Raw genomic sequence first — 25,511 nt, 5'->3', positions numbered from 1 at the left:
TGTGTATTAGCATTCTTTAGAGCATCATACACAGAGGTTCTTAATTTGCACAAGCACACACACACCACAAACTTGTTTTTATATCTTTACATAGACTTTCTAGATGTAATAATTTTTATATTGTACAAACTGTATATTCTATCTCCCTATACACTAACCCTACCCCTAAAAATACCCATAAAAGAAAACTTTCTGCATTTTTACATTGTCAAAAAACATCACTTAGAATGATTTATAAGCTGTTTTCCTCATGGGGACCAAAAATGTCCCCACAAGGACAAGGATTTTGGATATTGCCATCTTTGTGGGGACATTTTGTCTCTATAATGTAGGGTTTACCAGGCCACACACACATTCTTTTCTTATCAGTATCCATTTTTCACTATTGTGTAGGACAACATTTTGTTTATATAAATATAAAATACAAATATAATGAAATATAAAATATTTGTATAAAAATATCTCTGTTCTCACCAAAGTCTTTTTTTCACTCCATAGTTTTATAGGCTAAAAGTTCTTGATGTTACATTACAGGTTCTTCATTCGATGCATTGTTTCTTTTTTCATTGGTTTTCTAACTTTCTCAAGGTTTTTTTTTTCTTCTTCTTTTTTTCTTGTTCCTTATATGTTCAGTAAATATTTTTTTTTTTATTAAGAACCATATCTGCCCGTGTAGGGTTCTTTGAAGATAAACTAAGTTCTTGATGCAATATTACACGTTTTTCAGATCCTCATATTGGGTTTAGATGTTTTTCCAACGAGCTAGAGGATAAAAAAGTTCTTAGTGGAACTTAAAGGCTCTCCTTAAAAGCTGGAACCATTATTTCTGAGAGTGTGTGCACACCTAGCATGAACTGAACCCTGCTCACATCAGAACACACTCGCCACCAGCATGGAAGGCTCCGCATTAGTGCTGGCGCACCGAGCTCCACTAAATGTCAAATCAAGCAGCAATTTCACGCACGTCTGACGTCAACAAGGGCGAAGGAAGGAAAATAAACTTCGCGCACACTTCGGGAGAAACCATTGTCGCCAACGCCGTTTTTTTCCTCCTTCCGCGTAGAGAGGAGGAGAGCCCGCTGATATAGACATGCTCAGCTGAAGCGTCCTGCAGCCTCTGACGCTGGGCGCAGGCGAACTGCGACGGCCGCGCAAACGAGCACCAGGTAAGACATATACATTTGAAATGACATCCGAGCGCGTCGCGCCTTTTAACGACCAAATACATACATCTGCAGCCGGCGCGTGCATGCATGTATTTTTTTCCATTAAGGAGCAGTATAACGCGAGCGCGCGCGTGCCTGTGTATTTTCCACCTAATGCAAAAGATAAACACACACTCAAGCAAAAGACGCATCTGCAAATGGTGCGGAGAGCCGAAAAACGCATCCAACACCTTGCGTTTGCGTTTACCGGTGCGAGTCTAGGCCATTTATGTGTTTATGTTGATATGGGAGGATATGTAAAATTTGAAATGGGATTATGACAGCGTATTTTCCCCACTCAGTCTGTGCAATGTGTTTTCTGTACCTGCGGCGCTGCGCTGCGCTACGTATGCGTGCTTTTTTTTTTTTTTTTTTTTTTTGGGGCGTTTTGACTTTTAAAAGCATTCTTGAGCGGCCTGTTTGATGTATACCGTGGCACACACTGCAGTATGGCTTTGCCAGCATAGCACGTTTGCGCTGCTGATGCTGCTGGTGCTGATGCTGTAGGTCATATTACGCGCTTGTGCGCCGCGTTGATGCTCATCAGGAGCTGCGTGTGTTTGTGGCGCAGTGGAGATGTTCAGCGAAATGAAATAAGTGAGAGGTGGAAATTGCATTAGAGTTGGGCTTCTTGCTCTAATATTAACATCCCCTCTCATAGGGTAGGGAATGGCTGGTGCGTTTGGGTGTTGCTCTGCTTTGCCCATTCTACCCCACCTCTCTCCCTCTGTGCTAAGTTCTTAATTAATTATGGCACACTTAACTTAATAACTCAATCTCTGTTCGCCCCCTATTAAAAAGTGTATTCTGTAAAAAGTGATGGAGGGGTGATTTTATCACCTGCTCATGTGCTGACGGAAGCTACCTGTGTGCCCGACACTAGAGCATCGAGCGGGGCCTGCTCCTTAGAGACAGTGCATTCGACCAATGCGTGTGTGTGAGTGTGTGTGCCCACAGGGAGATTGTGTTGCTTAGACGTTGCTCATTTACAGCTTTGATATCTTCACATGTTCAGGTGTTTATGTAATCCTTTCATTGAGATAAAGGTAAACATATTAGGCTTGTTGTCCATGGTGAAGTGCTCAGGCTCTAAATAGACCCGCTGGACTTCTTAATTAATGAACGCTATGATAGAAGTGAGCAGAAATAGAAGTGGAGGTGATGTGATGTTGGAAGAATTGTCACAGCATGCAGTGAGGGGACAAGTGTTTTGTTTGACAGGATTAAATTAACTTTCATTTAAAAGTCTATTATGGTTTATGTTTCAACTTTGCTGCAGATGTTTTTTTTTCCTGAAAGTAGTTGGTTGAAATATAAATGAAAGGATAGTTGGGTATATGAGTATAGAATTAGAAATTAACGTAAATGACATGGTTAAAATAATTTGGTCTTGGAAAATTTGATGAGAAAAATTTGAGTTCATATTCGAGGCGTTTCATTGGTGGTGAATCTGAGCACAGTTTGTGAGACTGTTGAGAAACTACATGTGAGATTACATGCATCTTTTTCATCAAATCCTATTTTGAATATTCTGTCATCATTTACTCGCTTTTTAATTTTTTTTATGATTTTCTTTCTTCCGTGGAGCAAGACAGCCTCAGTCACCATTCACTTTCATTGCATCGTTTTGCCATATAATGAAAGCGAATGGTGACTGAGATTTTTATTCTGCCCAACTTCTCCCTCCGCGTTTAATGTAAGAAAGAAAGTCATACAGGATAGACACAGCATAAGGATGAATAAATTGTGACATAATTTAAATTTTTTGATGTGAACTGTCTGTCTGAGTGACTTCCTTAATTTGCTCCCCATCTAATTGCTGACAAAGAGAAACACTTGAGATATTAAAAACATTTCATTGTGATTTGTCTTTCCTGTAGGTGTGTGTTTATGAAGTTTGTGTTTGTTATCTTACACATGTCTCAGCTGCTGTTGTCATGATGATAGGCATGCAAAATATAGCCCGTCTTTATGTCTTAGCATTTATTATGTAATGGAGATCTGCAGAAAAAAAATACATAAAATCATTAAAAAACAATTGTAGTGATTTGTTTCTCATTTTATCTTTCAACTTTCAAAGTTTTTCAATGATCAATGTTAAATAAAGGATAAATTATAAGTCAAAAGATAATTTATTTACATGTGAACATGTTTTTTTGCATAATGCACATACATGATACCTGTTATAGGGTGCAAATTGATATGTTAGTATGACAGAAGAGTTGAAAATGACGAGATTAGATAAATGATGTCAGATCAGTGTTTTGTGAAGTCCCCCTCTGGGATACAGTCAATGGTTGTAATTATGAACCTCCATTCCAGTGGTGATGCTGTGACACTCTCATATTCAATCAACATGAGGCAGCAACACCCCTTTTTCTACCCAGCAACACCGATGTGCTATCATTGACAGCAGCTGTCATGGTCAAATCACACTTTGACTATTGCCATCTCTCTTCCCTGATCCTTACGACTGAATAGGGAACACTACTTTGTGGTGTGATACGATCACGCTGCGATGGTCCCTTCATTCGTATTCGTATTGTTCAGAATGCAGTACTGGAGGGAGGTGGCTAGTTTAACTGTGTCATAGGCAGTATAAGAGCAAGAGCTGTGTATCAAACAGCATTGTTTAGTTTTTCACTCTTTATTTATTTTTACTCAGAATTGCTTACAGCTGATTCAGACTCAGTGGAACATGATTGGCTGCTCACAGTGATGATGTCACTCCCATACCACACCAATCACAGTTGCAGCTGGCAGGGGAAATGCACTATCAACCTCACTCTAATTTCAACCCCATATTTGACTAATTTACATCGGTTATTAAAGCATCAGTGGTTTTAATGATTCTGCAATGTGATAACCTGCCCACAACGAGGTTTTCAGATGGCCAACAGAAACAAAGTGAAAAAAGTATGCATGTTTTATGCATTGCATGCAGTTTTGTAGTATCATTAGACAGGATAAAGTATACACAGGTTGCCGGCTATATCATTCATCTAATACACTGTAAGTGCAGAATTCATGCACATATTTTCCACAGAGGTCATCCAGAGGTCAGGTGTGTGTGTGTATGTGTGTGTGTGTGTGTGTGTGTGTGTGTGTGTGTGTGTGTGTGTGTGTGTGTGTGTGTGTGTGTGTGTGTGTGTGTGTGTGTGTGTGTGTGTGTGTGTGTGTGTGTGTGTGTGTGTTGACAATGAAAAAAAAAAAGTGCGGTAAGCAGGCTCCTGCCTAGTTAGAGAAGGATCTAGTCAAAGCCTCAAGCGTAGCTGGCAGTATTGCATGGCTCACTGTGAATTCAACCTGACCGAATGCCACTCATCAAATCGGTGTGAGCGTTACTCAAGAAAACAAGATAGTGTTTCGGCAGACACACACACACACACACACACACACACACACACACACACACACACACACACACACACACACACACACACACACACACACACACACACACACACACACACACACACACACACACACACACACACACACACACACACACACACACACACACACACACACACACACAAACATGCACACAGAGCTCCTTCGAGCATGAGTCAAGGTCATTGTCTCTCTTTTTCTCGAAGCATAGTTCAAGGTCAAGTTAAGGTCACTGTGGGGGCCAAAGGTTACTGCTAGGATACATTCAGCACAGAGGTGTGGTTCAGTAATTTAAAAATCACCATGGAAACACAGTGTTGCTCTCTCAACTATGCAGATAGAGTGTTTTTATATGATTATTTATTGAACAACTATTAAGATATAAATTCAGCAATCAGTATTTGCTGATTTGTGAGTAGGTAGGCTAAGTCTCTTGTTTGTGTGATTTTTACTGTATTAAATATGCTTGTTAGTAATAGTAGATAAACATTATTCATTGAAACTTAGGCACTTATGTTTTTTCTTATGAGAGAACTGTTGCTCCTGGTTAAAAGTCAACATGGAATCAAAATGACTTATTATTATTTTAAATGCATGCTCTTGGTTTTGGTTTAAATAATAAAAACAAGTTCCACACTACATTATTTATTTCAGGATACCTTTTTGAAAATATTATTTTTGCAGTTGCATTTGCGGTGCAGAAATGCTTTAAAGGGGTAGTTCACCCAAAAATGAAAATTCTGTCATTAATTACTCACCCTCATGTCGTTCCAAACCTGTAAGACTTTCGTTTATCTTCGGAAGACAAATCAAGATCTTTTTAACGAAATCTGAAAGCTTTCTGTCCCTCCATTGACGGCCTATGCAACTACCACTTTCAAGGACCGGAAAGGTAAAGACATCAAAGTAATCCATGTGACTCCAGTGGCTTAACCTTAATTTTATGAAGCAACGTGAGTGCTTTGTTTGCACAAAATATTAATCTCCAACACACGTTCACGCAACAATGTTTGCTCTCGTGTCAACACAACATGCGTTGGAGATTAATATTTTTGTAAAAAAAAGCACCTGCGTCACTTCATAAAATTAAAGATTAAACCACTGGAGTCACATGGATTACTTTTATGATGTCTTTACTACCTTTCTGGTTGTTGCATAGGCTGTCAATGGAGGAATAAAGCTCTCAGATTTCACTCAAAATATTTTCATTTGTTCAGAAGACGAACGAAATTCTTATGGGTTTGGAACGACATGAGTAATTAATGACGGAATTTTCATTTTAGGGTGAATTATACTTTTAAGCTTCAGTAGCAAAAATGGCATTAGAGTTAGATTTCTGTGTATCCATTTTAACTGTCTGTATTTCAATGTATTGATTGATTCAAAACTAATTTGTTTGCAATGCATTTACAAAAAACAAAAAACACACTGAAGTGCCATTTTTTCCATTTTAAAAATGCTTTATTAAAAATATATGTATGTCTGTCTGTAAACATTGCTATTTATGACTTTGTATTCTTATAAAAGTGTATATACAGTAAATAAAAATGATTAAATATATTCTTCCGTTTGTTCACAGAAACAGAGTGAAAAATACACCTTGCTAATTTTGAACCGGATCATTACTGTATTATATTTCTTGCATTAAGCATTTGAAATCTGCTTGGCAACAATGACTCTATGATCAAAGTTCGGGTTCCTCTGATACGTTGAGTATCATGTTGAAGAATATCACCCATGCAGCCCTAGATTATGTCAGTAAGATGGGAGCAGAGCATCACAGTGACTTTAAGCTGCACCTCTTTAAGCATTTTGTGCTTTGGTCATATAATAACCTGACTGGGTGTGGCCGCATCAGATCATACGAATAAATACTGTATGTAGCTTTAAAGTTTCATGTGCTCAACCAAGAAGATGGTAAGGTCTCTGCAGAGCAGATGGTTATTGTTTTAGAGTGTAATGTTCTCTCTCTATCTCTCTCTGTCTCTCTTATTCTCCAGTGATGGCCTCTGCTGAGCAGCTGTGTCCCCGCCTGCTGCACCAGCACTGCCCATAGGCCACACACACACACACACACACACACACTTACACACACCTTTGGGCTCCCTTTCCAGCTCTGTTCATACACACACACACGCACACCATGTACAGTGTGGAGGACCTGCTGATCTCTCATGGATACAAACTGCCCAGGAGCGGCCCTGCCTCCTCCTCTTCCTCTGCGCCTTATGACAATCGAAACAACGAATGTCGCCGTGACAACGTAGAGAACCGGCCGCCTGGTGGTGGTGGAACTCTGAATGGATTTGGGACAACAGAGGGGGGAGCAGAAGCGGGTACGGTGGTGTACAGACCGGCACCGGTGAAGGCTTATCCAGAGAACAACAACAACATCAATGAGGGCCATGAGAGGATTCAACGGAGATTGGAGGTTCCTGTCGCTTTCCTTGGTGACCTGCAACCTTTGGGTGACTCTCTAGCTACAGACAGTGGGTAAGTGTGCACTGTCATAAGGGTCCACATTAAAGTGTCATGTTGAGAAACTAAATGTTTCAAAAATTAGTGGCATCTGTTTTAGGGGAGTTCTCGCCAAAAACCATAACCTTTTAATAATCGTTCTAATTCTTTGAGAACAGGGAAGTCCTATATAACTATAACGAATCACTTTTTTCTATTTTTTTTTTTTTCAGCTGATGAATGATAAAAACATTAAATTATTGTTATAATTATCATTCTTGGTGTGAATGGCTCTTTAGATTGAGGGTACGTTTACACGACAACGATGTACTAAAAATGGTAAAGTTTTTCCTTTCCATTTTTCACGTACAAATGACAACAATGTCAAAATGATCCCAGTTCACACGGATCTGTGAAAACGATTAAAGCGCTGTAATATTCATGCCAGGCCAGTAGCTGGCGATGTCACTTTGTAAAGAAACACTACGTGGCTATACTGAGTCACAAACTTTTCACACAGAACATTTAACGTTTACCTGAGGTATCTTATCCAGACATCTATCATTATCTGGTTGACTGCGTCTACACGAGAGATGCGGTAAAATCATGTCGCAGTCTGGCTGCTTACAGTTACTTTCTTAGCAGAAACGTTGGATGCATTTGTTTGTACAACGTGGACGCAATTTGCCTTGTGTTTGGTGAAGCTAAAGCAAGTCAAACGGTGTCAAAATGTCGCTAAGATGTCCGGGGAGGTTAATATTTTATGACGTCACCGTTTTCATAAATTCACATTTTTGTCGTTGCTTGTGCTTTTGTTGTTGGAAAGAACAGGAGTCAACAGGAATCAAATATAAGCTGATTTCCCTGTGTTTAAAACATATAATATGCTTCAAATGGTTATTCATGTAAATATGCAGTACTTCAATGAAAAACCAAGGCGATGTAGTTGTTGTGGAAAAAACAATTAAAGAAAACCACTCACAGCAGCAAACGTTCTCCCCACTGTCCCCAATTTTATGGTGCTCCCAACTCGGAAACTCGGAAGACAAATTTCCGTTTTACAGACAAGGCTTAAGCTAGTCCCAGACTAAAATGCATGTTTGAGCTGTTTTAACTGAAAGCAACTTCCACTGATAGATCAATTTTTTTGTCTCAAGATGCACACCTGTAATGTTTTTTTTTTTTTCTAAGGCATGTTTATAAAAGCTAGTTAAATGTCCTAATTGAATTAAGGTCTAATCCTGGTTTAATCTAAGCCCTGTCTGTGAAACTAGGCCTGAGTTTCTCAGCAGTAAATACGACTTGAGAGGGTATTCATGTCCAATTTTTTACTAGAAAAATCGTATTTAGAGTTACATAACCCATTAATATGTCACCAAAAGTTAAAAGGAAAGAAATTGTAGCAATTGAAATAAAAATATTTTTAAAAACAGTAAATAGGCTACAGTCTATTTCCAGTGTTTTCTGTCATCTTTTTAGAATCAGAACTAGCGAATCGATGCACGTTTCGTGAGTGAATCACTCTTTTAAATCGTAAGGTAGCAAAAACTCGGGCTGCCTCCGAAAATGTCTCAGGTTACAACTGTAACCTATGTTCCCTGAGAACAGGGAATGAGACACTGCGTCAGAACGCTATGGAGAACGCCTCCACGTGAACCGGTGTCTGAAACGCTTATCTAATCATGGCAATCCTATTTGCCGGCGACAGCCTATGACATCATCACTAGTGCGACCCGAAGTATATAAGGGGAGCCTGGAGAACATGTCAACCACTTATCGTCTGAGGGGACTGTTCAGCAGGCATCCCCGATGCATGGCGGAAAGACGCAGTGTCTCGTTCCCTATTCTCAGGGAACATAGGTTACAGTCGTAACCTGAGACGTTCCCTTTCAAAAGGGAACTCGCACTGCGTCAGAATGCTATGGGGAACAATCTACCCAAATTATGGCTGTGACAAAAACGTTAAAAAAAACGGCGGTTTCACTGCCAAAAACACTCCCCCTTTGGGTCACATACAGGCTGTCAGTGACAGTATTCCCTACAGCCACTGCCCAAGCTATAAGCCTCAAAGAGGCCTCCAATACAATGAAGGCCTAACAAGACTGCTCAAAGGCTTTGGAACCAACAACTTCCATGGAAGGGGTTCCTTTAAGGGAATATGGCCAGGGGGTCCAAAGGAGTCCCATCCAGTCACTTTCTGAGGGGGACATGAAGTCAACCCAACATGCCACCAGGGAGGCTGACCTGGTCTAATTTAATGACCTAGTCTTGCCAACAACCTGTCTGTTTGCTAAACAGAGTCTCTAACATATTTTGCCTCACTTGTGGAGGCATCCAATAGGGAGGACTGCAGATAGTGGCAGTGATCACTCATAGACCGGATCATAGAGACGGCATCCTGGAGACTAGAACTCAGCATAGCGCTTTCTAACCCTTGCGAACGAGGGGAGTAACTCTACCCAATCCTGGATCTACACAGTGCTTCAAAGCCATGTGGAGGCTGGGCACTCTTAAAGGGATCCTAATAGGGGAGCGCCTCCAGCTCTAGGGCTGATCTAACAGGGAGGCCTTGTGAGAGTCCTTCGACCTTCCAAACTGACTTAGGAAGCTAAGTATTCATACAGAACGATCCTCAGATAGATTCTGGAACACTATATTCAAAACCTGATAAGTATTGACCAGGCTCTGGGCTAGGTTTTGCCTTTGCAATGCCAAGCATCCAACTCGTTGGGGATCTGCCTTCAAGGGGGCCTGTCAAGGCCTAACTACTTGATAGCGGGACTGTTAGCAGAGCTAGCCACAGAAGTCAGGTGCTCTCACAGACATCTCTGTGGGCCTGGTTATAATTATTTCACATTGCCAACCGGCAGTGTATTCAGCAAAAGTGCTATCGACCCTTTAAAGCAAGTGGAGTACAATCTTTCGCTACCGGATTATCAAGGAGGTCTAAAGTAAGGCCTACAGCTTCGACTTTCATCGACGTCAGCCCGGGCAGTGCTTTTTTAAAATAGAGTCTCTAGTATTACTTGCCTTACTTGTGGAGGCATCCGATAGTGAGGACTGCAGGTAGTGGCAGTAATCACTCACAGACTGGATCATAGAGACAGGCATCCTGGAGAGAAGAACTCAGCATAGCGCTTTCTAACCCTTGCAAACAAGGGGAGTGACTCTATTCGATCCTGGATCTACACAGTGCTTCAGAGCCCTGTGGAGGCTGGGCACTCTGAAAGGGACCCTAATAAGGGGAGCGCCTCCAGCTCTAAGGTTTACATTGCCAACAGGCAGTGTACTCAAGTCAAGTCAAGTCAAGTTTATTTGTATAGCGCTTTTCACAATACAGATTGTATCAAAGCAGCTTCACAGTATTAAATTAAAATAATACAACAAAGTTTGTTTCAAGAGGAATTTATTGATTGATCAAATTAAATTAAATATCCCCAAAATATCCCCAACTGAGCAAGCCAAAGGCAACAGTGGCAAGGAACTCAGCAGAAGTGCTATCGACCCTTTAAAGCAAGGGGAGTACAATCTTACGCTACCGGACTATCGAGGAGGCCTATTGTAAGGCCTACAGCTTCGAATGTCATGGGCGTCAGCCCAAGCAGTGCTTCGGCTCTAAGGGTGATCCACCAGGCTCAACCATTCCGAGTGAGAGGGAGTAACTAATCTGTCTCTACCTGAGCCTGGGTGGTGAAGGATGATATCATACGAGCTATGGGTAGCAAAGTACTCTAAATAAAGACCCTAACAAGGGGAGTACTATCAGCATGATCCTGAGGAATGTATCAGGGTCGAGGCCTATTAACTTGTATTTTTACAAGACAGATTTTACATTCTCTACTAAACCCAAGGAAATGGAGGCCACAATAAGTGGCTAACGACATTCAACCTTATGACTTGAATTATTATATTCAAGGGGCTCAGCGGAAAAAAATCCTTTTTCAATTTTAAGGCTACTAGCTACAGTACTCAGCTCTAACGGGCGGAGGCCTGAGCATACTGCTTCTTACTTTCTAGAGAGAAGAGGCCTGACAACGCCCATGAGATATATGCATAGGAGGCTTTTTTAAGATAGCCTGCTACCTATGCTGCTATCTACCCTGTGACACCACTAGCATTTTTACGCCTAGTGCAAAAGGCGGGCCTTGGCTAGACAACTCTTGTTGTAAGAGGAGGCCAGTACTAGGAACAACTAGATTTACAGGAATAAATTACGCTGATGGGTTCTAGCTCTAAGGAGCCTACACTCAGATATTGAGAGGCTCGAGGCGAGAATGCTTAGCAAACCACCACCAATTTCCTAGTTACTAAGCCTAAGCCAAAAATCGAGGCGGCCCCGTGAGGGCCGACACACGAATATAAAGTGACTTAAGTTCAGAGCTATAATATCAATGACTCTCTAAAGTGAGAGGAGAACTGCTGCTCTAGTATAAGGTGGCTATCAAGGTGGCCCGAAGAGGGCCAATGCTTGACTTTGTAGTTCTATCTGGAGCTTGACAGAGCGGTGACCACAGAAGAATAACTCCCGATGGGGAGGAAGCCATCTCACACAAAAATGTCTATTAGGTGCTCGGATGAATGGTGGCCTCACTTGAGAATTTTCCATACAGCCAACCTGTTCACTACTACAGATTGGCACTACCCGTTATATAAGCCTGACGACTCTAACATAAGAGGAGGCCTATGGGAAGGGTATGCATAGCCTACCTATATATGGGAACTTCAGGGCCCTAATTTCACCATCCTATGAAAACCATATTTAACACCCCCTTAATACTTCCTAACCGGGAACCGTGGCCTGTCATTCAACCTTACTAAAAACTTGCGTAAAGGGAGAAGACCTATAGAGCTCAACCTGCTGCCCATAGAGCGATGGCCTAAAAACGACATTCACAAAATGGAGGCCTATCACCATAAGAGCACGAAAGAGCGCATTAACTACCAAACCTGATGCCAGACCTACAGGAGGTTTCCAAATTGAAGGAATAACTTATAATAGGTCCAGCCTCAGGCTGATGCAAGAAGCGCTTGGGGTGAGATTTAAATGCTTCAAATCTGTCAGCAGATCAGCCTAGTATGCTTGCAAAACCGTCATTGTGTGCAAGTCATCGCCAGACCCGCCACCGCGTATGCCCTAACATTTAAGCGTGCTGTCATATTTTAGTGGCTTAAGAGGCAGGGCCGGAGCACTAAGTGTCGATGCCTCTCCAGCCGTGAGACAGTTTGTGAACATCTTGTCAATTGGGGCATCGACATATACCCTTGTTTGCGCATCCCCTCAACATCAGTATAGTTCGCTGATGACGATGAATGGCCGCTGAATACGGGTTCTTCCATGCCTTCCCGATCTCATTGTGTAGATCCGGCAGGAATGGAAGGCTCACGAGAGCTGGAGCTTTATGGCTGGAAAGAAACCATTCGTGACGTCTGTCACGAGCGGTCTCTTCCCTCACAGGCTCCAACAACAGCAGAAGCATCATTGAAGCACGTTCCATAACACTCAACCGCTTAACATACACGGTGCAGGGTGGCCGTGAGGGTTTGGGTTGGATATCCTCTTCACCCTCATCAGCCATCTCCCTCTCTCTTGGGCTGTTTGTTTTTATACACAGCAGAGCACTCGCTGCTGGATCAGAGTATGGTAGTGACAACACATCCTCATCCTGCAGCTCACTCTTGCGAGTCTCTGAAGGGCGTGAGAGATTAACAACTCGCTAAAAATCCTCAGCGAGCTCCCTCTGAAAAACCCCACGATTCCAGTCTCTACTCTGCCTCAGCGCGAGCGGGACCTGAATCGTGTGGTACAGATGTCTGTCCCCCTTTTCCTTCGAGAAGAGAGCAGACGAGAGTGGAGTTTTCTCAAGGGAAAAAAACTCACAGTGGCACAAGCAGATCCCTCAGGAACTGATCGTGCATGCTCTTAGCCCAAACAATAAACACACAAGTTGTATGTCATCAAGTATCAATATCTTAGATATGGATGCACACACTTCCTGAAGCGTTTTTCACAAGCCATGATTACCTTTTTGAAGTTTCAGGTTGAAGCGTACAAACAAAACAGTCCCTGAAGACGAAATGATGTTGCCATGTTCTCCAGGCTCCCCTTATATACTTCCGGGTCGCACTAGTGATGATGTCATAGGCTGTCACCGGCCAATAGGATTGCCATGATTAGATAAGCATTCCCCATAGCGTTCTGACGCAGTGCGAGTTCCCTTTCGAAAGGGAACTTTGGCAGCTGACTTGTTGCCTCGCTGCCCTATCAGGAAATGGTTTTCTATGCACATTTGCAGATTAATGTACCTCATGAAACTGATTTCGGACAGACATCTGAGGCAGTGTAACGGTTTAATGATCTACAGCAAAATAGGGAGAGCTTTGTTGACAACTAAGCGAATATTTATTTACTACAATAATAATTTCTCGCTAGAATTACTTCAAAAAACGTTGGTCAAAAACGTACATTTACGCACAAACTGATCACCAACCATGACTTTCAGGCATCTTTCTTTTTCAGCTTAACGGTCACGGAATGGAACATATTTTGATGTCTTCCTACCTTGCGATGCGAAATGTCCTTTGCTTAGACTTTCTTCTCTGTGAAAGGTGCAAGCTTTAACAACTTTAACAGAGCTACCAGGTATTTTGGATGCATTCTCTGTGTGAATCATTTGGAGCGGTTTCTTTCTCAGTAAACAGACAGTAATATGTCAAAACTGTGAGACCAAAAAGAGTGCTGAATTAAGTTGACATTTACCTGAAAATGCAAATCCTGATATAAAACCTGAAAATACCTTCTACCATTTTCCAGCAATGAAGAAGTTCTTTATTAACATCGACAACTGCAATAGCAGGTAAAAACACTTTACAATTTTACAAAGCACATACTCAAACAAATGCTCGACAACTGAATTAAATATAAATGTGTAAGTATAGCTATTTAAAAATGTGATTGATCTAGTGAACACCGATCTTGGTAAAAGTGGTGGCGATAACCTGTTGGTGACACATTAAAGCATTTAACATTCCTTTTACGTTGATACTAATAAAGGACATATATTTTGTTTGAAATATTGCACGTTATTAGCAGATTTATTTTGGGTTATCTGTATTTTGTATGCAATGTTCCATCCATGTTTATGTCCCAAATATTCTTTTGTAACATAAACAGTGGCTGGGTGCTGTAAAACTATCTGGGCTCTTTGGTCACAATTAAAAATGAATGAACACCATTGCATTAAAGAAAATATCAAATCAAGGGGTATTTGCAAACAAAAGCTTTTCTCAGAACTACTGTAACTTCACTTTTCAGAGCCAAGAATTTAGCATCTTGTGGTGATGTATAGTTGATGTTCAGTCAGTTCCCATCAAGTTCACCTAGGGGTAGTTCATCACATTAACAACTGACATGTGCCCAAATATGTTTTGAGACCACTGAAATATTGGTGGATGTCATGCCATGTGTGTGCTGCTGTTGAAGACTGTCCTAATAAAAAAAAATTAAATAGATTTTATCCATATTTCATGTTGTTGGCTAATCCATTCCACTGTGATTTATCTCAAAAATCCAGACTGGCAACATTGATGTAATCTGAAAGGAATCGGCCATGTGAATGCAATCACACGTATAGCTCACCCAGAGGTGCATTTGTGTGTGCATAAAGTGACAGTGAATGACACCTGTGTTATGTAAAACACAAACCTTTTTCGTCAACAAAAGTGTTTTATTTGTCATTATGCTAAACAGACTAAGGGCCTTATCTTACACCCGGCGCAATGCAGCGCCAAGAGCAACGCAAGTGTTCTTTGCTAGTTTCAGCCCAATGCAGTTATCATTTTCACGTCCAGCGCCACGTTGTTTAAAAAGCAAATGCATTTGTGCCCATTTGTGCGACCATGGGCGTGCTGGTCTGAAAACGAGGTGTGTTCTGGCGCATTGTTGGCGCGTTGCTATTTTGAGGCAACAGAAATAGACTGCGCCATTGACCAACTGAAACCTGGTCTAAAGTCAATGGCGCAAAATTGTAAATATTTTGTTATTTAATGAGCGCGTTAGTAATGTGCGCCTATAGGCGGGTCCACAATGCGCGTACACTCTGCTTATTAAACACACAGGGACGCACAGCAGCACACAAACATGCCAAATATTTAAAATAAAAGGATTACAATGTAAAAGATTATTATTGTGTACATAAAGATATGGTGGAATCCGGCTTGTCCCGTAGATGGTCTGCTTGCACACTTTTACTTCGCGCACGAGCAGTTCCGTTTGCTCTGGAGACGGCTTCGGTCTTTCCACTATCAAATTCCGTCATGTAAATAGCGAATCTGCCATGGCACGAGCGCAGCTGGCTTTTAAAGGGAATGGGAGATGAGGCTCTGATTGGTTTAACGCACGTAAATCCCAAAACACACCCATTACTCATTATGAGAATAGGGACAACCCTTTTAGACCATGCCTGGCGCGCCGACCATTTTTCCCGTCGTTAAACCAGCAAAAGTGGATTCGGACACGCCCTAAGTGAACTTGCGCCGTGCGCTTTAGACCTTGGGCTTAGATCGTTAAAATAGGGCCCTTAATTACATACTATTTTTTAAATTACATACTAATTTCTTTAGAGCCATGGTAAAGTTTTTGCCTATGTTTATCACAAAATTTGATTGACTGATAGATTTTTTAAGTGGAAAATATTAGGGATGCACCGTTCATGATTTTTCATGGCCGATTCTGATTTATTTTATAAGCAAATGGGCTGATTCTGATTTTTTTCTTTAAGCAAATTTATTTGTTGTTTATTTACCTTATTACAGACCAAACAAACAAAAAAACAGGCCTTAAAAAGATATAATTGGATATGACGCTTGTTGAGCAAAAAACTGACGGTTTCTACTTGATGGCCGTTCGACTAGTGCATATCTTTTTGCGATTTATTACAAAAGGTCTGTGTGAATGTGTAGATGAATCTAGACCTGTAATTGTTAAATGAATAAGTCAACTAGTCAATAATTATACTGTTTTAAGTCTCACAAACCATTTCATAATACACATCACTGTAAAATGCATATTTTAAAAACCACGAGAAATATGATTAATAATAAGACCCCATAAAATTGTAGGAATCCCCCAGGGAACCATCTTAGGTCCTATTCTTTTCAGTCTTTATATTATTAATGACTTCCAGAAATATGCCCCAAATGGATTTGGTAAAGATTGTGTTGATGTTGACATTTAAAAAAAAAGTGTCAGCTTGGCTTGATGCTTCTTGCTTGACCTTAAATAAATACTACTACTAAAAGAAAAAAGTCTTTATGTTTTTCAATTAAAAAACTAGAATAGAATTAACTTGAATTAACGGTGAGGTTATTGAACAATTATTAGAGAAGACATTTTTAGGAATGATTTTAGATTTTTAGAAAAAAGATATGTAAAATGATTAAGGCCAATCTTATTTTTTTAAGATGATAAGAAATTGCTTAAAATTTTATTGTTGGTGATTCATTGTTGTTTTCAGATTCAGTGATATTCTCACTGTATGTCATATGTATTGACCATTTGGTCTCAGACTAACCAGTGTATAACTAAATACATTTTTGTAATTTTAGAGTGTTGAAAATTAGCTTTCACTACAAACAATATGATACTTACATTGGATTTTCTTTTCAGTTTTATGTATAATTTATCTGTCCCAAGTTCTTGGTGCATTTAGAAGTGTATGTGATTAAAGGTTTTGATGACTTGCAGTTCAATAATTCAGTAACCAGACTGGTGAATTCAGTGCAATATTTGTTAGAGTAAGGATTTGTCAAACCAATAATGCTGGAGTTTGTGAGTCTGTTTTTGAGATTCATTACAATAATCTGCTCATAAAAGTCATTCATTCATGAATAGTCAAGATTGTGGTCACACTGTTTATTTTCGGGTAGAATTGGCTAAATAGTTGAAGCTTAGTTTCAAAATTGTTTTAGCTGGAATATAGCAAATCACAGTGCAGAACATGTCAACTTTTCAAACATATTTTATGTATGTTATTATTTTGACAGTGTTACTAGCATGCTTTCAATGTTGTTGACAGCCATACTGCTATTTTTTTGGATGCAGCAACTATAAATTAGCATATTGTTAATTTTTTTTTATTACATATTGATTTTCTTTAATGACTGATTGCTTGTAACGCATATAAAAGTTTCTCTCTGTCAATGTTGTTAATCAGCATTAATTGTTGGCAGATTTCAGATGATTTTGTTATTGGCTGTTATTGCAAATATAAAAGTATCAACTATGTTCTACTCCCTGTTTTGCTTGTTCTAAGCCCATTGTCAACTATGACATATCTGACATAAAGTAACCCATTGTGTTACAGCCATACTGGTTTCCTTGACTATACTATATCATTTTTATTCAGTTCTGCAACCTAATCTGTTTTTAACATTAAAGATACAATTTCTGATTGCTAGAATAGCACCATTTTAATTTGTGTAAGCTTTATATTTCAATATGGAAAAAGGCCACAAAAGTGAGGCTTTTTAATTTTTTAAAAGCAGCTGTTGTAACAAGTAATTCATTGCAAAGTTTTTGAATTCATTGTCAAAGTTTTTGAAAATTTAATGAACTGTTTTTGTCTCTGTTGCTAGGTTTTATGATGCTCCCAGCCTGACGTTCTCTGAACATGCAGATGAGCGAGATATTTCATTCTGGAGAAGGAGGGGACAGGATTTCAGTGCTCTATTGGACTATGCTGATCCCAGGGAGCTCAGAGTGTCTGGAGGATTATGGCGAGGTCCAGTGCTAGCTGTTGAGGAGTTAAGACCTGAGAGACCACTGGCACGCTGGGAGGAAGGCCCATGGATACGGGAACCAATAGACTCAGGCCCAGAGACTTTACGTGTGACTGCAGAGAGAAAATGCCAGAGCCTGGGCACAGAGGAGTGGCGCCCTGCAGTGGGCTTGGGCCGGCAGCTGTCAGATGGGGAGGCTGAACATTGGTCTCAGGAGCAGCAACACCGCCTGCGACCAGCAGAGGGCAGTGTGTCCGCCACAGTGCGAGCTAAGTCCCAGTCTCTCCCTCGAGTCCTTTCCCCCGAGGATCCTCATTATGGAGATCTGCCTCAAACTGGTGCTGCAAATCAGCCCCCTACACAAAGAAGCAACAGCTCTGCTCCATATGGTCGATACCACAGTGAATGGCAAGCAGGGGAGAGGTGGAGTGGTCAGACACAAAGTCATGCTCCCTCTGCAGTTGTACCAAAGCCACGGTTCAGCCGCCCCGTCAAGCCCCCGTCTTATGAGACTCACCAGCAAAACAGGGGGAGCTGGGAAACGTTGTCCTCTGAACCTGTGTCCAAATCCAGAGACCGCTCAGTGTGCTTCTCTCAGAGTTTAGAACCATTCAGAGACCGGTCTGGTTGTTATTCTCAGAGTGCAGAGCCTCTAAGAGATCGGCCCATTTGCTTTTCACAGAGCGCAGAGCCAATTCGAGACCGCTTGGTCAGCCACTCTCAAAGTGCTGAACCACTAAGAGACAGATTTGTCAGTCATTCTCAGAGTGCGGAACTACTGCGAGATCGTTTTTTCAGCCACTCGCATAGTGCTGACCTGTTAAGGGACCGATCTCTTTGTTACTCTCAGAGCTCAGAACTGCTACGAGACCGGTCCATTTGTTACTCCCAAAGTGCTGAGCTCTTAAGACCAGAAGCATATAGGGCAGATCTGTTTTACCATGAACTGACTGGCATGGAGCCCCCTGGTTACATCCCACCCCCCTCCTACAGGAGATTCCTGCCACCCAGGAGTGGACAGAACTACAGAGCAGATTCTGCTCTTGTCCGATGGAAACGTGAGCCTGTGAGTGCAGAGATGGGCCAGTGGTTTTCCAGGACTTCAGGATTGTCGTGGTCAGAACGGCGTGAAGACAGGAGCATGGCAGTAGTTCCAAGAAGGCCTGTGCATCCAGGGCCTGTCATACCTAGCCGCCCAGGACTCGTGCAGTATGTCCCATTTGATGACCCGCGTATCAGGCATGTCTCAGGGGGGCCCTGTGGAAACTCGCTCACAGACGCGGACAAGATCCGACACGTCAACAAAGAGCTTCCCTGCGCTGCAACTTTAGGACAATCCACACATGATAGTGCCTTTCTCCCTTCACAGGGACCGAGTCTTAGCATGGACACTAACAAACCGGCTCTCACTGAACAGGAGAATACTAACCGCTGGCACAAGGGGATGAACAAGGGCAGTGAAACTGTAGCATCTGACCAGAGTTGTGCCAAGTACCCCATAGCGTTTCAGCCCAGACCCCTGCAACCAATCATTAAAACAGACAGAAGTATAGACCAGCAGATTAGAGCTGACAGAGTCATCGACCAAGTCAAGGTTGAGAGAGTTACAGAGCCGGTCAAAGTGGAGAGAGGTGCTGAACAGACAAGAACAGATCAAGTCAAAGTAACAGAGCAAGTGAAACTAGATAGAGTTACAGACCTAATCAAATTGGAAAAGCCTACAGATCAAGTAAAGCCAGACAGGTTTACAGACAAACAAATAAAGGTGGAAAGATTAACTGACCAGATACAGGTAGACAGGACCCCAGATCAAGTCAAGGTCGACAGATATACAGACAAACAAATTAAGCCTGAAGTCAAGGCAGAGAAAATCCCTGAAAAGCCCATTAAAGCAGATAGAATTTCAGACAAGCAAAGTAAAGCTGAAAGACTCTTAGAGAAGCACTTGAAGATCGATAGAATTTTAGAAAAACAACTTAAAGCAGATAAAATATTAGAAAAACAGTGTAAATCTGAGAAATTCACTGACAAGTTGATTAAGGCTGACAAGCAGGCCAAAGGAGATAGTAGTACAGACCAGACAAAAGCTGAGAAAATCACTGACAAGTCTGGTAAGGCTGATAAATCCATGGATAAAGGTTCCTCAGAAAGTGTGTCAACTGTAAAGATGGAACCAGTCCAGGAACCTGAAAAAAAGAGTGTGAAAAAGAAACTCAGTGAGACTATCTTCTGTCTCGTGTCTGTGCCCCTTTCACAGTCCAGTGCAAAATCTCGAGATCAGAACAACAATGAAGAGAAAGAACCAATCTCTCCTCCAATTCCTCCTCCTCCACCACCAAGCTCCTCCAGCGAAAACAGCAACACCCTTGGCTCCCTGCCAAACCAAAGCCTCAAAAGCACATCCACCACCTCCACTGATTTGGAACTACAAGCACTCACACTTGGCAGTGGGTCCAGTAGCATAGCCACAAGGAGAGCTCATCGCAGAAGGAACTCACGCTCTAGGATCATTAAGCCAAATCCACATGATGAGCTTCGAAGGTATTCTGGGGCTTGGCCAGGGGACCAGTACCGTGACCAGGAGACCCAAACAAGCCCTGAGCCCACAAAGAGCAATGCAAATCCAGGTTCTGCAAATACAGAAGCACAAGATGCTCCTGCTGCCCCAGAGGTAACAGCTACTGCTGATACTACATCAGTGGCTCCAGGGGCTGCCCCAGGGGCTGCCCCAGGGGCTCTTGGGGCTTTGACGGCTCCATCAGTTCAATCAGTGCCATCCGTTCCACCGACTCCAGCAGCTCCACCGACCTCAGGAGGTCCTGACCCCAGCACCCCTTACGGGTATCCCATGAAGGGCCAGAAAAGCCTAAAACCATCCAGCAACAGTGCTTTTTCACGGACAGGTACCTTCACCAAGAGCACAGGTTCTCACAGACCTCCATTACATCCCCCGCCACACCCTCCACCCCCACCTCCAACCCAACCTCCATCTCAACCTCCACCCCCCCCACCAACACAGCCTCCTGCTCAGTCCCCACCATCAGATCTGACTGAAGAGGCAAAGTCAGCCTCAGGGCCAAACCCAGAGGCATTTGGCCAGTTCCTGCTGAAGCCAGTGTGCCGGCGACCATGGGATGCCATTGAGGAGCTTGAAACCATCAATAAAGAGGCCCAAGACCAAGCAAGTAAACGCCCTAGTGTAGACCAGTGTATTGAGGATCTTAATGAGGCCTACAAAGATATCCTGGAGCTCAGCACTGCCAGCAATAACCTTCCCAACCGTTCCTCCATGCAAATCCCTGACCGCATTAAATCAAGGCTATCTTCAGATCCGATTGGAATTCCTGCAACCACTCTTCGGCCAAGCTTGGTACCCGGAAGTGACCCAGAATACCGGGAGGTGAAAAGTGCCTTTTCCCGACCATCGACTGGGAAGAGTGTAAGCTTTAGCAAACAGCTAAGAGAGGAGATTTGTCCTGCTCCTCCCCCACCAGAACCAGGTTTCAGAGATTACAAAACAGTCATGTCCCAGATAACCCAACGCAAAGCCTGCAGATCAGTAAAGCTGGAAATCCCAGCCCCCAAAGAGACCCAAAGAGATGACGATTTGACTGCACAAACCTCCTCCACCTCTTCCATGGCAGCCGAGGTCCCATGGGCTGACAGACAGCCCATGCAAGATGCCTCCACTCTAACCAGCCCCCCAGACTACGAGCACATCTGTCAAACTCTCCAAATGGCCAGAGAATCTGGGGCCGTTAGCCGAGCTTCTGTCAAATCCAAACCAGGAAGTGCCATGAGCATCGAAACCCCACAGCATGTGCCCATACCTAGTAGGCCTCCCATAGATTCTGAGCAGCCATGTTGTTCTTCAGCATTAGAAGTTAGACAGGAGCCTGTCTCAGTATTCAGAGAGGAAAGAAGCTCAGGCTTTAGGAGGGTAACAAGCCACACTAACAGGTTCCTTAATAACAGGGGTGTGCTCTGTAGCCTTGCAACCGGAAAGCCGGTTGGTGACAAAGCAGGTTTAGAGGCTAACCCTGAGGTGCCTGCTGACTGGCAGATGCAGCTTTCATTAGCCGAAAAGCATATTGCTACTCTGATTACAGGAGAGGGTTCAGCAGTAGACCTTGATGAGTCAAACAAGGTTAAAGGTGATAAAGACATTCCTGGCAGTGAGTCAGTTGAGAATGAAGCGGACAACATTTTAGCCACTGAAATAAAAGACGATCCTACCAATACTGTGCAGAAACATATAGAAATAAAAGAGACCGAAATAGAGCAAACAGAGACACCTGAAAGCCAACAACCTGAAGTGACAGAAAAAGTGACAGAAGAGGACACTTCTAAGGAAAAGACAGAAACAGAGAAAGATAAATGTGAGCTGAAAGACTCTGTTACTGAAGGAACAGAGCAAAAGAGTGATACTGCCTCAGAGGCAAAGAAAGAACCAAATGTGATCCTGAGGCCAAATAAGGCTGCAATGTGGACTCATTCAGGTTTGGATTCAGAGCTACGTCCTGAATTTCCACCAGATCACCTTCCCCTTTCTGTGCTACCTTACACTAATCGTAGATTGTCTCTAGGGTTAGACTGGGAGAGAGCTGGGTGGGAAGGGGAAAGTTTGGGCCAAGGTGGATTCTGGTCCAGAGAGAGACGGTCTCTTGATGCTGAAAGATGGGGTGTTGGTGAGGAGGGGTGGGGTTTAGACAATGACAGACAGGAAGGAGGTGGTGAAAAACGAGGTCTGGGGGGTTGGCGTGGGTGTGGAATTGATGGGCAAGGCACAGATGATTCAGACTGGGAGTTAGATAAAAATACCCAAGACACTGGCGATAAAGAGGTAGATTCGGACACAAAACAAAAAACACTTAAGCATGAACAGGGTCTCGATGACGATCATAGCAGTCTTGCCTCTAATGCTGATAAAATGGAGCATACACAAGTTGCTGCTGGCGAAGGCATTGATAAGGGCCGGAGTCAAGGTCCAGATGAAGGTCAGGTTTCAAGTGTAGATAGACGGAGCCGTGGACTTTCCCAAAGAATAGAGGCTCTTTTTATAGCCCCGCCCGGGCATGGCTCAGAGGAGAGACTTGCCCGCATGAGAGAGGTGGACACTGTCTCACGAATGAGACGCCTAAGCCTTCGTAGCTCAGACTCTTGGGATGGACTGCAGGGGGTGGGAAGGTGGGGGGAATGTGGAAGGGAGGAAGAATGCCCCCTTCCTGGCCCACAGGATTCTTCAAACATCACTCAATTAGTGGATAAAGAAGGCAGCACCCTCCCTGCAGTCACCAGTGAACCTAAAGAAACGAAAGATGATCAGGCAACCCTAAAAGGTGAGAAACTTTTACAGCAGCATTTGTCCTACACTTGACCTTAGCTTCAAATTGAAATGTACTTTTTAATCTGCAATTTATGCTACGATTGACTAATACTACTAAGAATATCGATTAAGACTAATATAATTCGAAAAAATGGTTGAGAAAGTACAATTATGAGGGTTTGCTGACCTTTCTAAAAAAAATTTTTTTAATAAAATAATCTCACTTATACAAGTCCTGGTTGATTATGCTGAATGGCCACTAGATGGAGGCCTCCTCCTGAAGTTCAGTTGCCTACCAAACTTGACTCAGAATTCAAGCCTATCAGCCATCAATCATTGATTATTATTATTATTATTATTCACAAAGACAAATTTGCAGTGAATTGAATCTTAAAACTTAATTGGATTAAAACTTGTTTTAATTGGAGGACACATTTTCAGCTTATTTACATCAAGTACATGCACACAGTAATGCTATTTTCACACTTTCAGATATTTACATGATGTATTTCTGCTCTATTCGCATTTTCAGAGTCACAGGAGCCCAGCCAGGTGGAGAGGTCGTAGCCTAGAGGTCAGAGGTTATCCAACTAAGGGCCAGCCTCCAGCACTGTGACCTGGCTGTCTGCTAAATGCCTTCATCCTCATATGCTATTGAAACATACTCAGACATTAACACACACACACACACACACACACACACACACACACACACACACACACACACACACACACACACACACACACACACACACACACACAACATTAGACACTGAGCGATGCGTCTCTCTCTAATACATGTCTGTGCATAAACATACACACACAAACTGACACAGAAACACTCAAAGTCATCGTCATGTATACAGACACTCACGTGCATTCAGAACACATTTAAACACCTCACCACACTGAGACATCTGAAATGGCCTTCTACTCCGACAAGAGCATTGTGTATCAACTCCACTCCACGCCCACTCAGTTCCAGCTTTGCTGGCTTTCTAAGTGTTGCTGTTCCACTGCCAGAAGGAGGTTCCCAACTATGCCCCACCCCTTTCATATGTTACGGTTCTCATCATGGCCCATTTTCACCATCCTCATCATTCTTCTTTCCCTGCAATTTCCTTAAAAGATTGGTTTATTGGACGTTGTCTGGTGTGTTACTCAGCAACAATGAAAATGTTGTTGTGTGACCAAACACACACACACACACACACACACACACACACACACACACACACACACACACACACACACACACACACACACACACACACACACACACACACACACACACACACACACACACACACACACACACTCACACACACACAAAAAGTCACCTTCTTTTGAAAAGAAGAAAGTATTGACTGTTCAAAAATTACAGAACAATCAGTTAATTTTAAAACCAGCTACAACCCCTTACAAACAACCTATCATCTTCACAACTTTGTCTTTCTTCAAACCATTTCCTTCCTCACATCTTAGCCTGCTCCATCAACGTTTTTTCTCAAAGACTCAGTCTTCACACTAACCCTTTACTACACTAACATTCATTAATTTCTTCATCGTCTAGACAGTGTTATCGCTGCGCACCAATGTTTGCTAATAACTTGCAATATAGCTATTTGTTTAAGTCTTCATCACACTTACTAAATCATCCCACCAGTATTAACAACTTCTTGTCCCTGTATTCAAGGTCTTCTGCTACACTTCTTAATTACTATGACCACAATTGATTTTCATTGTCTTTTACACCTTAATCACTCTTTATTTATTAAGTTAACAACATCCCCCAACTCTCACTGGTATCATGCCAAGCTAACATATGTGTGTATCCCAACACTCTGGCTGAACCGCGCTGCTTTAATTCCTTGACTTTAAGCAAGCCATATCATAATATCATGTCCTAACCAGGTGCGTTTACAATGTAATTGTATTTTTTGGTAACACTTTAATTTAAGGCAGGGTTTCTCAAACTCGGTCCTGAAGGGCCACTGTCCTGCACAGTTTATCTCCAACCCTGATCAAACACACTTAGCTGTGAGTTTCTAGTGATCCTGAAGACATTGATTAGCTTGCTCAGGTGTGTTTGATCAGTGTTGGAGCTAAACTGTGCAGGACAGTGGCCCTTTAGGACCGAGTTTGAGAAACCCTGATTTAAGGTGACATATTTACATGTTACTACATGTACTTACTATAGAAATAACAGTAAATTATGCATAATTACAAGTAACTAACCCTAAATATATATATACTGTATAAATATATATATATGTATCCGGTCCTACTTGACCCGCTCCACCCGGGATTTGAGTAGGGGTCTCCGACGTGGGAGGCGGGCGCGCAGCCTCTAG

General features: G+C 42.3%; 1 protein-coding gene across 1 annotated transcript; it reads left to right on the top strand.

Moving 5' to 3' along the window:
* The first annotated feature begins 899 nt into the window (after nucleotides 1-899).
* Nucleotides 900-24,378, top strand: jcadb (junctional cadherin 5 associated b). Its single transcript, XM_082172872.1, has 4 exons — nucleotides 900-1,166; nucleotides 6,599-7,091; nucleotides 17,688-23,170; nucleotides 23,690-24,378. The coding sequence occupies exons 2-4, from the start codon at nucleotides 6,742-6,744 to the stop codon at nucleotides 23,722-23,724; spliced, it is 5,868 nt and encodes a 1,955-aa protein (XP_082028998.1). The 5' UTR covers nucleotides 900-1,166; nucleotides 6,599-6,741; the 3' UTR covers nucleotides 23,725-24,378.
* Nucleotides 24,379-25,511: the final 1,133 nt, after the last annotated feature.

The sequence above is a fragment of the Leuciscus leuciscus genome, assembly GCF_965113295.1.
Source record: "Leuciscus leuciscus genome assembly, chromosome: 6".
Taxonomy (NCBI): Eukaryota; Metazoa; Chordata; class Actinopteri; order Cypriniformes; family Leuciscidae; genus Leuciscus; species Leuciscus leuciscus.
Note: the sequence above shows the minus strand (reverse complement) of the source record. Positions and strands in the feature narration are given on the sequence as shown.